This window comes from Erpetoichthys calabaricus, chromosome 1 (genome assembly GCF_900747795.2).
Source record: "Erpetoichthys calabaricus chromosome 1, fErpCal1.3, whole genome shotgun sequence".
NCBI classification, from domain to species: Eukaryota; Metazoa; Chordata; class Cladistia; order Polypteriformes; family Polypteridae; genus Erpetoichthys; species Erpetoichthys calabaricus.
Genome location: NC_041394.2, coordinates 314478489 through 314492205, shown reverse-complemented (window position 1 = coordinate 314492205; position 13717 = coordinate 314478489). Strand labels below are relative to the sequence as shown.

The 13717-nt window shown below is 36.4% G+C and overlaps 1 protein-coding gene across 1 annotated transcript in view; it reads right to left on the bottom strand.

Annotated features, from left to right (window-relative positions):
* washc4 (WASH complex subunit 4) overlaps positions 1 to 13717 on the bottom strand; it is a 122184-nt gene that overhangs the window by 94507 nt on the left and 13960 nt on the right. Inside the window, exons 3-5 of the mRNA XM_028817659.2 lie at positions 7002 to 7055; positions 2908 to 2973; positions 694 to 739 (exon numbers count right to left, since the gene is read on the bottom strand). Coding sequence (XP_028673492.1) covers positions 694 to 739; positions 2908 to 2973; positions 7002 to 7055 — 166 coding nt within the window. The remainder of the gene's footprint in view (positions 1 to 693; positions 740 to 2907; positions 2974 to 7001; positions 7056 to 13717) is intronic.

Below are 13717 nucleotides of genomic sequence, written 5' to 3'. Positions count from 1 at the left end.
ACAATATCTACTGGACTAAGTTGTGAATTTAAGGTGACAAATTACGTCTGCCAAAAAAGGGAGAAAAATTGGTCAAATTGATGAAAAATAACTGTGCGTGTAGGAGGGACAGATGGGTCATCAACAGAATGTGTAATGTGGGATCTAATGATAGTAATTTTTTGAACAAAAAATTGGAGAAAAACCTCTCAGACAGTTGGTGTAATGTCAGGACATGTAGGAACAGACGGGTGAACAATAATGTTAATAGTATTAAATAAAACTCCAATATCTGAAAAGTACTTTATCGTAGGAGATTTTATAGCTTTCTGACAATCAGACAAACTGTCCTTTAAAATAACACCTGATGCTTGTTTTTTTTCCCCCACTTACGCTCTGCACACCTGCATTCCCACCTCAAGGTACGAGTGGCATCATTTAACTATCACTCAGGTATAGGTTTTGAGCGCTTGAATTTAAACAGAGTCCATCCATCCATCCATCCTTTGCTGAGCCCCAGGTCAATCGCACAACAAGCTGCTGGGGGCCCAAGGAGTAGCATTGTAACAAAAGGTTAAAAAAAAAAAAAAATCAGTCTCATTAATTTCCGTTTAAGTAACGGAAGCAAAATGTTCTCTTAAGAAAACAAGATAGTATAAGACTCTTTCTTTCAATGTCATATTTAAACCAAAATGTATACAAAACAGTAAATACCTCCTTCTCCATAATATAAGAGGCCACTGTAAAATTTGGTTTCTGCCTGCAAAAGAATAATAAAGATGCACATAAGCTAGCAGTTTCACTCATTATGCTATTAACATATCAAACTGCAAATACCACAAGACAAAAAAGTAACTATATACATTGATCCTTTCTTTATTTCTAAGCTTATACTTGGTTCACTGCAACAATTATTCTAGCTCAAGTTCATCAAAATTGTGGGAATATTCCAGAACTTTGCCAAATTTGCCAAAATGAATTTTGAAGTTAAATGGGAAGGAGGAACTGAACTAGTTTTGAGTGGATTACAGTAATGTAATGGTCTTTTACGTATGCCTGAGGGATAGGGATGCATCTGCCAACTATACTGGATGGATTATTATGACTAAAAATGTTACTTGAGTTGTAAACACTGATTGAACGATAACCACAAACAAAATACAACAAATGGCAACACACTAGCTATAAATTTAAACAAATGTAAATATATCTTTGAGCTCACAAAGCTCCATGCAGGCACAGCAAGGTTAAGTCAAAATAAATGTTAAAGGAGCTTGATCCCTCCAAGCTCTGATTCAGAAAGTAAAAGATTTATTACTATTTACGAGTTGTTTCTATCTTCCTGATGGAAGATAAATGTGCAAAGAATCTACACGGATAGAATAGAAACAAAATAGAAGTGCCAGCCACTTCGACCCATGACTTAAAAAAAAAAAAAAAAAAAAAAAAAAAAAAAATTGAAGATTGGAACTCTGATCACACAGGGATCCGCATTATACATTTGCTGGCAGTACTTGAGTTACATCGCTTCCTTGTTTGAGCTACAGAGTAATTGCAGTTATTGTATTCAAGGGAAGTCAACTACTGCTACAGAGTGTACATAATGCTGACCTCTGTGTGCTCACAGAGTTCCAACCTTTGTGACACTTTCCGGCGGTGCCATGCAGAAATTGGCACTCCCCAAAAAGTGCAACAAAGCGAGAAACATAACATTCTTAATCATGTAGTGATGTCGCAACATATAATTAATCTATGCAAAGAAAAAGTATTTTCCTAATATTCTCATTATGGTTGACAAAGTACAACTTAAATGAAAATACTGGGGTACAAATCTTTTTGGAATATTGTTTGAGAAGTAACGTGTGTATATGCCATAAATAATTCACACATGCTCAATGCACATCGGGCAGTGGTATAATATGTGATCAGGTAGTGACATCCCTATCCACTGCTACAGCTCTGTGAAGTCACACTGATAGTGCAAAGCACCAAACATGTTCATTTAAGCCTGCCACACAGTGGAATTTCAAGAAATAATTCATCGAACAAGATCATTGGCAAATGCTTTAATTCACTACTGTGGTGGATGGCCGGCTAAATATTCCGGCCCTCACCCCCAGGCTGCCAGGTGGAGCTCTCCTGACAGCATGGAAGTTCCCCGAATTCCAGCAGGGCCTCATGGACTTTGTAGTTTGTATGCACAGCCCTGCTGGATACCATGGGGGCCACCAGGAGTCGCTGTAGGGAGGCTGTCGGACTGTTATGTGCCCTATAACCTGGAAGTACGTCCTGGTCACATGAACAGGAGAAATGCCGTACTTCCAGGTTGAAGAAAAGGACTTTTACCCTGACCCGGAAGTAATAAGGACTTGTGGACTGTTGGGCAGGAACACCTCCGGGTCAGGGGGTATAAAAGGACTCTGGGAAAGCCCAGACATTGAACTGAGCTGAGAGGAAGGGTGGCTAAGTGTCTGGGAGTGGAGGAATTGTGATTATTGTAGTGTTTATTGATTATATGAGTAGTGTGGAGTGGAGGGTGCTTTGTGCACGTTATTATTATAAAATAAAGAAGTCTTGGACTTTTACCTGGTGTTTGGCGTGGTACCCGAGGATTCAAGAGGTTGATAACAGCCTCTACTGCGACACTACAAAAAACACTTTGGCAAATTTTGCTAATCAACCCTAGTTGTGATCATCCTTTATCTATATGATTTTTGTTTAAGTATTTAAGGGATCAAGGCACAAAACAAACAGGAATCAGTTTAACACTCTGTTGTAGTTTGATCAATTGTGCTTTACTTTGTGAAAAGATCAACAAAAATTTAAAATAAAACAAATGTGTCAATTTAAGATTGAAAATGTACTATGACTTTAATTTCTGTCAAATGTTTTATAAAGAAGATTGAGCTTAAAACATTTAAACATTACCTCATGTTTTAATTTCTTGATCTCACAGCAGAGAGCAGCAAAAACCGTTATTACTTTGTTAAACACCTGCAAGAGGAAAAAATAAAGCAATATTCATTAAAAAGTAAAAAAAAGTGTGTGTTCATTAAAAGAAAAAAAAATGTATCTATTCTTTTAAAAATTAGATTACAAATTTAACCAATAAGTGCATTGAACAGCTGTGGAAGGCAGATTCAGAAGAAATGAGGCAGGAAAAATCATGCAGTCATTAAATTATAAAACTATTTTCAGGGTATCCTTCTTCTGCTTAAAAGCTTCATTCTATCTACTTTAACTAAGATGCACAGAAAGGAAATTGGAGCTCTGCAAGTACAAATATAGGAATAGGAAACTGTGCAAAATATTATATTTGAGTGTTTGGAAATTAATAGTAAGAATAACACATTTATGATCTACTTCATGTATGTAATTTTAAGCATATTGGAAAGGTAGCCTAAGTTGTAAAAAAGCAGAAAAATATGTTCATTAGTATTTTCTCAGCCTTGTTTTAACTGACTCCTGCCTATTGTACCATTTTTATTTTATAGATAGATAGATAGATAGATAGATAGATAGATAGATAGATAGATAGATAGATAGATTTTATCTATCTAAAAGCATCAATTTTATCAAATTTATCATAAAAATAAAGTACAGCATCATTTTTGGGAAAACATTCACACGAGTTTGTGGAAAAACACAGACCATGTTGTTCACAGTGCATAAGAGTAAAAACTTAGTGTTGGTATATAAGGTGGGAATTTAAGAATTTCACATTACAGGCAGGAGACAGAAATTCCTCTGTGCAAAACTAGATAAAACCTTTATCAAGGTTTTAAACATTCCTCAGGAAGCATAGTGTTTTTTATGTCTGCAAAATACAACAGTACTCTAAAGAAGCATTTCATTTCTGTGGTGCCCGTTTGGCTTCTGAAACTTTATTTACAGGCTATATCACATAGAGCGGGTGCTGTAGCTATTTCTGTGGTCTTACATATTATAAGACTAGTAAGTCCTTGTCCTGTTATTACTTTTGTCATTTTAGTACATTTTCTCAGCAACAGTTTGCACAGTTCCTTCCATATCTTAAATACTTCTGCATGTTAGCTTCACAAACATTTGAAAAATAACTCAGAATGTGCACAAGAGTGTCCTGTGGTCAAAAGGAATCTCTCTCATAATTATTTTCAACTTGGCACTGGATATTTCTGGGACAGGTCCCAGCTTCCCTCAGCCTTGTAACCCTAAAAGCAGATTTATATATGGGTTATATAGCATCCTGTTGTGTGTAGCACAAGTCAAAGAAAGTTATGCTTTAGCTTTATAACTCATTGGTTGGACCTCATCTGCAGTACTGTGTACAGTTTTAGTCTTCAGGATAGAAAAAAAACATAGAAGCATTTGGAAAATTCCAAAAAAAACCAAATAGGCCGATTCAAGGAATGAGTTATGAGGAAAGATTAGAACATCAGGGCCTTTTCAGTTTAAGCAAAAGGAGATTAAGGGTTGACATAAATGAATTGTTAAAAATCATGAAAGGAATAAGTACAATGAATCGAAACTGCTACTTTAAAATGACTTCAACAAGAACATAGGGTCACAGCTAGAAACATGTTAAGTGTAAATTTTGCACAAATATTATGATTTTTTTTTTTTCACACAGAAAGCCACAGATACATGGAATAATGTTACCAAGCAGAGTGGTAGACAGTAGTAACCTTCAAAACAGTTAAATTGAGACTGGAGAGTTTTGCTGGGTTGAATGGATTTTTCAAGTCTAAATCTTTCTAATGTTCAATGTATAAATTACAACTGTATTGACTGTTGTAACCATAAATTAACTTACATTTTTAGTTCATTTCATGAGCCTAAAAATAATATTTTGACAGATGCCAGTACATAAGATAAGCAGAAAATCAAAAGTAATGCACACAATATTTAATTTTCCACTGTATATATTATATCTGTTGTAACAGACTTCTGTTAAAAGTAAAGCCTTTTCCTAGCGATACAATGTAATATGTGGAAATTTCAAACTAAAAAGTGTTGGAATTTTAATAAATTGCTGAATAAACTAGAAATGGACTAAATGGAAGGGAAGTAAGGCCAGGTGGATCGGAGGTGGATACAAATTGTTCTATCATGGTGTGAATGGGAGGAGAAATGGGGTAGGAGTTATTCTGAAGGAACAGTATGTCGAGTGTTTTGGAAGTGAAAAGAGTGTCAGACAGAGTAATGATTATGAAGCTGGAAATTGGAGGTATGATAATGAATGTTGTTAATGCATATGCCCTGCAAGTTGCGTGTGCAATAGATGAGAAAGAAGATTTCTGGAGTGAGTTGGATAATGTGATGAACAGTGTACCCAAGGAACAGGAAGTGGTGATTGGAGCAGATTTCAATGGACATGTTGGTGAAGGGAACAGAGGAGACGAGGAGGTGATGGGTAGGTATGGTGTCAAGAAGAGGAATGAAGAAGGTCAGATGATAGTGGATTTTGCAAAAAGGATGGGTATGGCTATGGTGAATACGTATGTTAAGAAGAGGGAAGAACATAGGGTGACATACAAGTGTGGAGGAAGATGCACACAGGTAGATTATATCTTATGCAGAAGAGTCAATCTGAAGGAGATTGAAGACTGCAAAGTGGTGGCAGGGGAAAGTTTTGTTAAACAGCATAGGATGATGGTCTGTAGGATGACGTTGGAGATCAAGAAGAGGACGAGAGTGAGGGGAGAGCCAAGGATCAAATGGTGGAAGTTGAAAAAGTAAGACTGCAAGGTTGAGTTTAGGTGAGACCGGCACTGGGTGGCAGTGAAGAGTTACAAGACAACAGATGTAGCAAGGGTGACAGCAAGAAGAGTGCTTGGAATGACAACTAGACAGTGCAAGGAGAAAAAGGAAACCTGGTGGTGGAATGGGGAAGTACAGGAGAGTATACAGAGGAAGAGGATAGTGAAGAAGAAGTGGGATAGTCAGAGAGATGCAGAAAATAGACAAGAGTACAAAGAGATAAGGCGCAAGGTGAAGAGAGAGGTGGTAAAGGCTAAAGAAAAGGCGTATGATGAATTGTATGAGAAGTTAGAGAGTAAGGAGGGAGAAAAGGACTGGCTAGACAGAGGGACTGAGCTGTGAAAGATGTGCAGCAGGTTAGGATGATAAAGGATAAAGATGGAAACATACTCACAGGCGAGGAGGGCGTGTTGAGAAGATGGAAAGAGTACTTTGTGAGACTGATGAATGAAGAGAATGAGAGAGAGAGAGAAGATTGGATGATGTGGAGATAGTGAATCAGGAAATGCAAAGGATTAGAAAGGAGGAAGAAAGGACAGCTATAAAGAGGATGAAGAATGGAAAGGCCATTGGTATAGATGACATACCTGTGGAAGAGCATCAATGAGTTTTCTCTTTCAGTGAAAGCTTTACATTAATTTAACTGGGATATTACTGCAAACAACAGTCTTTTAACACGAGCATTAGGGTTCAGAATAAATCCCAGACAATTTACCAGGCCTGCTTATTTGTGAACAAACTTAAAAAACAGCTGGGTTAAGTATGTAGAAGACACTCGACATGTATTCATAAAGGATTTAAGTTTTGAGAAGAAATGACTATAACTTACTCAATCAGTTTATTATTAATACTTTTGTTCACCAAGGATAACTATTTAAAAGAACTGCAATTTGGATACATTCTGAAATAAGTGAGATGGTTTCCATACAAGACAAGAGAAAACTGTTATTCTGGTTACAACTGACTGCACTGTTCATTTCACACTCACTGTTTTTCAGTAGAAGAGGCAATGACATGCTCAGGTGGTGGTGAAGTGGCAGTGGAACAGAAAGTTTACCCAATTAATGGGCTTTGTGAATCTTTCAAGAAGAATAAAAAAAATGCAGTAGCATCTACAGTACTGTTTATACCAGCTTTTTGGGAACAATGAGTAAAACAGTTGCCCCACTCCTCACCACCCACTATATGTAAGAGAAATTGATGTGATCAAAAACTATAGTTTAAAACCCAAATCACTATTATTTGATATGTGGTGGAACAGGTACAGAGTAAAGTTGACTTACTTTGTTTTCCGTCTTAATCAGCTCCAACAATGCTGACTGCTCATATGGCAAAAGCTGAAAGAGAAATAAAAAAAACTAATAAATGCATTGGTTTCAGAAATAATTGACTTCTGCCTTAATTCTAGCATGCCTTTAATAAATAAACATGCTGTTTGTAAAAAGATCCTAAAATGCAGCATCTCCTATGATGGTTTTGCCAAGACCATTATTACAGCTTTGCATTTGTTAAGTTGCCAAGATCAACAACAAGCCAAAAGCATCAATATGGCTGAATTTTTAAATGATCACTTTGCTTAAAAAATATTTAGATTAGTCAGGAATCTGCACTTTAAGACTTAACTTAAGCAAATGAATTATGTTCTTTCAGAAACAGAATAAATATTTTTCTTAATAAACAATCAGGGATAAGACATCTGTTTACATTTCAATACAAAACTTACATGAAAATAAACAAAAGAAAGCAAAATACAATAAACAAATGTATTTTGTAATAAGCTTTCAAAATGTATCAACAGAAACAAAAATGTTTCATAGGATTAATTACAAGTCATGATTTACAAATATGCATTTAAGAATCAACTAGAAATAAGTGGAAATATTTTTATTGGACATTTACTAAAGATTAAGAAGTTTCACTAATCTTGGCATCATTAAAGCAATTTTTAATACCTGAGCTTTTTGTACGGTATTTATAGCACCTAGGTTACAATAAAGAATTTTAATGGGAAAGCTGTGCATACTCATTTCTGGCCCAATTAGGTTCTCTGCACTTAACAACAAATATGTCTACTGGATGATGCCCCATTCCTTGGTTTGACTTCAGTTGATGCTTTGTCTGAAGGGGTTTTTGCCTCATGGACTTTAAAGTCTTAAAGAGGTGTGCACTCAGTTAATAAGTTGCATAGATGCCTTTTATGTTGCAAGAGCTCAGCCATAAGCTTAGATCTATGCTTTATATTTCCTCCTCAAGCATTGCACTGTTAAGGAGAAAAAGAAAGCAACAATCACAAAACCTTGGAATGAACTAGGTTCAAAAAGGTCACAGAAACTAAATTTTGGATTAAGAACAGTCTAAGAAAAAATAAATATTAAACTTGATTATGAATTGATACAATTCCCTGGAAACCAGTATTTGCCAATTATTAGGTATATAATCTGCTCCTCTAGTTATTCAATCTGCTTCATATTAACACTATTGACAATACCAATGATTTAATTCCATTTTATTGAATTTATTAAAAGTAAGTAACATTCCATACAAGCAAGTGAAACTTGACAAAACTAAATTCAATTCAATTCATATATCAATGTTAAATAAAACACAAACTAATAAATATAAAAAGCACCATGATTTGGAAAGTCAAAACAACAAGCCTCTAAATTTAATATGCACCCTGAACATTATATTTAACTGCGTATTAGGAGTAATTTTTGAAAGAAAATCAGAGTTTATAAGAAATCAAATGATTTACTTCATGATGTTTAAAGTCAAAATACTCTAAATTTTATTACAACTTTCTCATTTTTCATGCACTGATAGAGGTGCATAGCTAAATAAAAAATCAAAAATAACACCATATTCGTAATCACTGACATTTAAATTGTCTGAAACCATACCCATCATGCCTATGTTTAAAATTTGTCATTTTTACTCTTCTGAGAGTGGCTCTTAGAAATAAATAATCAACTATCTTCTTATAGAATATGCTACCATGTCTGTCCGTTTGTCTGTTGAGGATTTTAAATCACCTGTAGCTCGCAAACCGTTTGAACTATTGACCTGAAATTTGGTACACATATACTATTAATTAATTAATACTCAAATAACCAATCTCAATGCACATAGAAAATCTAGGCAATACGGCATAAACACCAATAATTAAATTAAAATTACTACTTTAGATGAACAATGTATTAAAACTATAAAAACAGACTATAGATTAAACAAAAAATACACACAGAGCGGCGCTAATAAAAATAACTTAGTTCCTGTGCCAAATATCAATAAGGCACATAGTATTCATCTCTGCCTCTCCGAAACATTAAATATGGCATTATTAAATGTTAGAGCTTTAACTAACAAGACGTTTTTTTATCAACGATCTTATTAGTGATAGAAAAATAGATTTTATTGCACTAAGTGAAACGTGGCTTAGCTCAGATGGCGCAGCTGTTTTAATCGAATCTGCGCCTCCGGATTACAGTTTTACTTGTGCTGATCGCCAAGGAAAGAGGCAGTGGCTTGGCAAACATTTACTCAAGCCGGTTAAAATGTAAAGATGTCAGTTTTGGTAAATTCAAGTCCTTTGAGTATCTCGCTGTTGTTATCCATGGAGATTCTCACGTTCTAGTATTATCCATGTATAGACCTACTAAATTCAACTTGTCTTTCTTTGAGGAATTCTCTGACTTAATGTCAATTTTCTATTACGAACTATGACACACTCTTAATAGTCGGCGACTTTAATTTTCATATAGATAATCAGTGTGACCAAAAAGTAAAAGAATTTATGAAGCTCCAGGGGCCTCATGTATAAACGGTGCGCACACACAGAAATGTTGCGTACGAACGTTTCCACGCTCAAATTGCGATGTATAAAACCTAAACTTGGCGTAAAGCCACGCACATTTCCACGGTACCTCATACCTTGGCGTAAGCAATTTCTCCGCTCGGTTTTGCAGACTGGCGGCACCCAGCGTCAAAGAAGTGCTACTGTTCCTGTGTGGTCACCCTTTCTTTCTTACACCCACGTTCCTGACGCGGCTTTATAAATACACTGAAATTAACTGCATATTGTTTATTAGTGTAATGCATCTGATTGTAATTAACCTGTAGCAATATAATGGTCCAGGGAATAGCCATAGTATTCCAAACACCATAACTGCTTTAGCGTTGTTACGCTCACTGCATCTTCTTCTTTCAGCTGCTCCCGTTAAGGGTTGCCACTGCGGATCATCTTTTTCCATATTACTCTCACTGCACTACTCGGAGTATTTACATCACTGTATCTGAGTGGGGAATCACAGCAGCAGCTGATCGGAAAGAGAATTATCGGTATACAGTTTCAAGTACACACTACCTCAACCACGGCAAAAAGCGTCAAAGCCTTTCCTGTACGGACCTCGCATTTCAGAAACAGTTTCATCCCAAGAACTATAAACGCACTCAATCAGTCCATCAAGTGCTCCTTGTAGAACTGTTTGTACTTATAAGTACAATCACCTTACTGTAAACTTGCACTACAGTTATAATATTGCACAACCTGCGCCACTTTATAAAGCGCGTATGATGACAACATCATTTTTAAGATGAAATGCAGCAAAATATGTTGCTTATAGTATACAGATATTAAACATGAGGACACGGTGCCGCAGCGCTAGCTAGTTCACGGATAGCTCCTGCCTTGCGCTATGTTATTGCTCGTGCTGACGCGACACTGGAAGGATAGACGGATAGCATAATTAAACATGTACTATGAAGATATTTCAATGTTCCTTAAAAGTTTTGAAGAATCGGCGTTCTAAGCTTACAGATGGCTTAACGTCTATTACAGAGCTGATTGTGTGCCGATTGGGTATTTGGAGAAAGAAAAGTAAGGACAGGAATTGGAGATTAGTACATTTGAAAGAGACAGTACTTCTGTAATAAATTATTTCATCGAAGGTCGCACATGGCCAGCAAGCCTCTTGCGTGAGATATGAACAATCACTGCACCACCGTGTTCCCATGTTTAATAACATGCTTTCATTCCTATCATCATGAAAATGATATCACATATACATCTCAGTATTTTAATTATTCAGAGAGCTGTAATATCACAAATGTAATGGATTCTGTGTCCTGTCGGAGAAAGAGAAAGAAAGGAAGCACGTAGTGATTCACACACATAGAGCACATAGAAGATCAAATACAGAACAAAGCATTTAACGTGCTACTTGAGAAACTAGTAAAATAAACGATTTTAAGATGAAGTTTATGATGTTCTACTTTAATGGCAAAATAAACTACGTGATTAAAGTGGAAATTTCGAGATTAAAGTTGACATTTCGTGCTTTTTTCCCCACTGTGTGCCTATTTTTTTTGTCTGTACCCTAATAAGCTTTCATATGACACTCAGACGGTGGGCTACGACTTGCCTTTTCACGGCGACTTTGATATGTGATTTCTTTTTTATTTCGGGCACTGTGCGACTTTGTGAACTTGATCTTTCGAGTTTCTCCGACACTCTGTCACTCGATCAACTTCCTTTTGTTGATTATACCACTGTTTAAACCAACAAATAGTACGTTTTTCCTTTGCCTCCACTTGGTATTCGCTGAAATTTTTATATTTTCCCCTGTGCTTTTCCCATTGTCTTTTCACAGAAGGCTATTTATATTGATTTGCATATTCAAAGAGGCGTAATTCTGGGAGGAGTTGGGGCGGGACAGAAGGCGCGTGCACGTGCGTTACTTTTCACGCTGATCAGGGTTTATGTTGTGGAAGAACATGAAAGTTTGTGTACGCACAGATTCCTGCATCTGGATTTTTCTGTGCGTACGCACAATCCTGCTTTTGTGCTTACGCCATGTTATAGTGTGAATTTTACGCACGGCGTTATACATGAGGCCCCTGGACTCTTTTGATTTGAGACAGCTCATTAATCAGCCTACACATAAAGCAGGTCATACGTTAGACTTAGTGATTACAAAAGGACTAAAAGTTGATATAAAGCAGGTCATTGATACGGGTCTATCAGACCATTTCCTTCTACTTTTTAATATAGAAATAATGATAGAAAACACTCATGAGAAGCATATTGTTAAAAAAACGCTTCTTTGACTCATCAGCAGCTTTAAAACTTACAAACATTCTAAGCAATCAGTCCATTTGTAATGCCAACTATAATAGCGAGGATAATGTAAATAGTAAGGTGGAAAGATTTAATACTAAAGTGAGAGCTGCTGTTGACATAGTTGCACCTGAAAAGACAGTTAAAAAATCTTCTAGTATTGGTATACCATGGAAGACCCAAAGAGTGTCTGATTTAAAGAGAACATGCCGTAGAGCTGAGCGTAAATGGAGGAAGACTAAACTAACTATCCACTATGAAATATTAAAAGTTAAAATAACAGAATACAATAACACAGTCCATCTTGAGAGGCGCTGCTATTTCTCTAAGATTATAAATAACAATCCTAGTAATCCCAGAGTCTTATTCTCGACAATTGATCGTTTGCTAAATCCAGGTAACTCAAAGGAATGCCTCCTAAGTACTTCCAGTAAAACCTGTGAGGCTATTGCTGTATTTTTCAATCAAAAAATTAATGATATTAGAAATAACATAGTATATCTCCCCAACACTAAGGATCCTCCTAAACGCCAGCATTCCGTTATAAACAAATTAAACTCTTTCACTAGGATAGATTTACCTGATTTACATAAAATAATTTCTCAACTGAAACCCTCCACCTGCGTCCTTGACCCAATGCCAACAAATTTTTTCAAAGAAGTATCGGGCGTGCTAATTGATAATGTTCTTGACATAGTAAATTCGTCATTAGATACAGGGGTCTTCCCAGACTGTCTTAAGACTGCTGTAGTTAAACCCCTACTTAAGAAAAATAACCTCAACCCCTCTGCTCTTGAAAATTTTAGACCCATCTCTAACCTGCCTTTCTTAAGTAAAATTCTGGAGAAGGCAGTCATTATGCAGTTAAATGACCACCTCAATAAACATACTATTTATTTATTTATTTATAAAGCACTTTAAAAACAACCTCAAGGCTGACCAAAGTGCTGTGCAAAGAAAACAACACAAACACATAAGAACTGAAGAGATTCTTAATAGAAAGTATAAAAAGTATACAAATAGCCAACATATTATACAGGGTTAAAAGCCAGAGAGTAAAAATGTGTTTTTAAAAATAGGATTTAAAGGCAGCTAGCGAAGGAGCCTGCCTAACGTGCAATGGCAAATCGTTCCAGAGTTTTGGGGCTGCAACTGAAAAACCTCGATCACCTCGGAGTTTGCATCGTGCCTTGGGAACGCGTAAAAGCATCTGGTCTGCTGACCTGAGAGAGCGAGACAGTACGTAAGGGTGCAGCGGCTCCAACAAATAAAGAGGGGCACACTCATTAAAAGATTTAAAAACAAATACAAGGATCTTAAAATAGATTCGAAAACGAATTGGAAGCCAGTGGAGGGAAGCCAAAATTGGGGTAACATGCTCATGCTTTCTTGTGCCAGTTAAAAATCGAGCAGCAGCGTTTTGCACCAGCTGTAGGCGAGCCATGGAGGCCTGGCTAATTCCAAAAAGAAGCACATTGCAGTAATCTAGACAAGATGTTATAAAAGCATGTATCACTGTTTCAAGGTTGCGCTTAGACAACACAGGCTTGATTTTTGACAGCCGCCTCAACTGGAAAAAGCAAGATTTTACTACTGCGTTCACATGGCTATCAAGTTTTAAAGTGGAATCCATTTTTACACCTAAATTTGTGATCATGGATTTCTCAAATTGAGCCACAGTGAAAAGGTTGATGCAGGGGGTCCCACTGGTGCTGTTGGGCCTAAATAGCATGACTTCTGTTTTGTTGTCATTAAAATTTAGAAAATTTAATGCCATCCAACTACTTATGTCAATAAGGCAATCAAGCAGGGGCTGGACAGAACATGGACCTTGGCGCTTCAGAGGGAAATACACCTGACAGTCATCTGCATAAAGATGAAAGG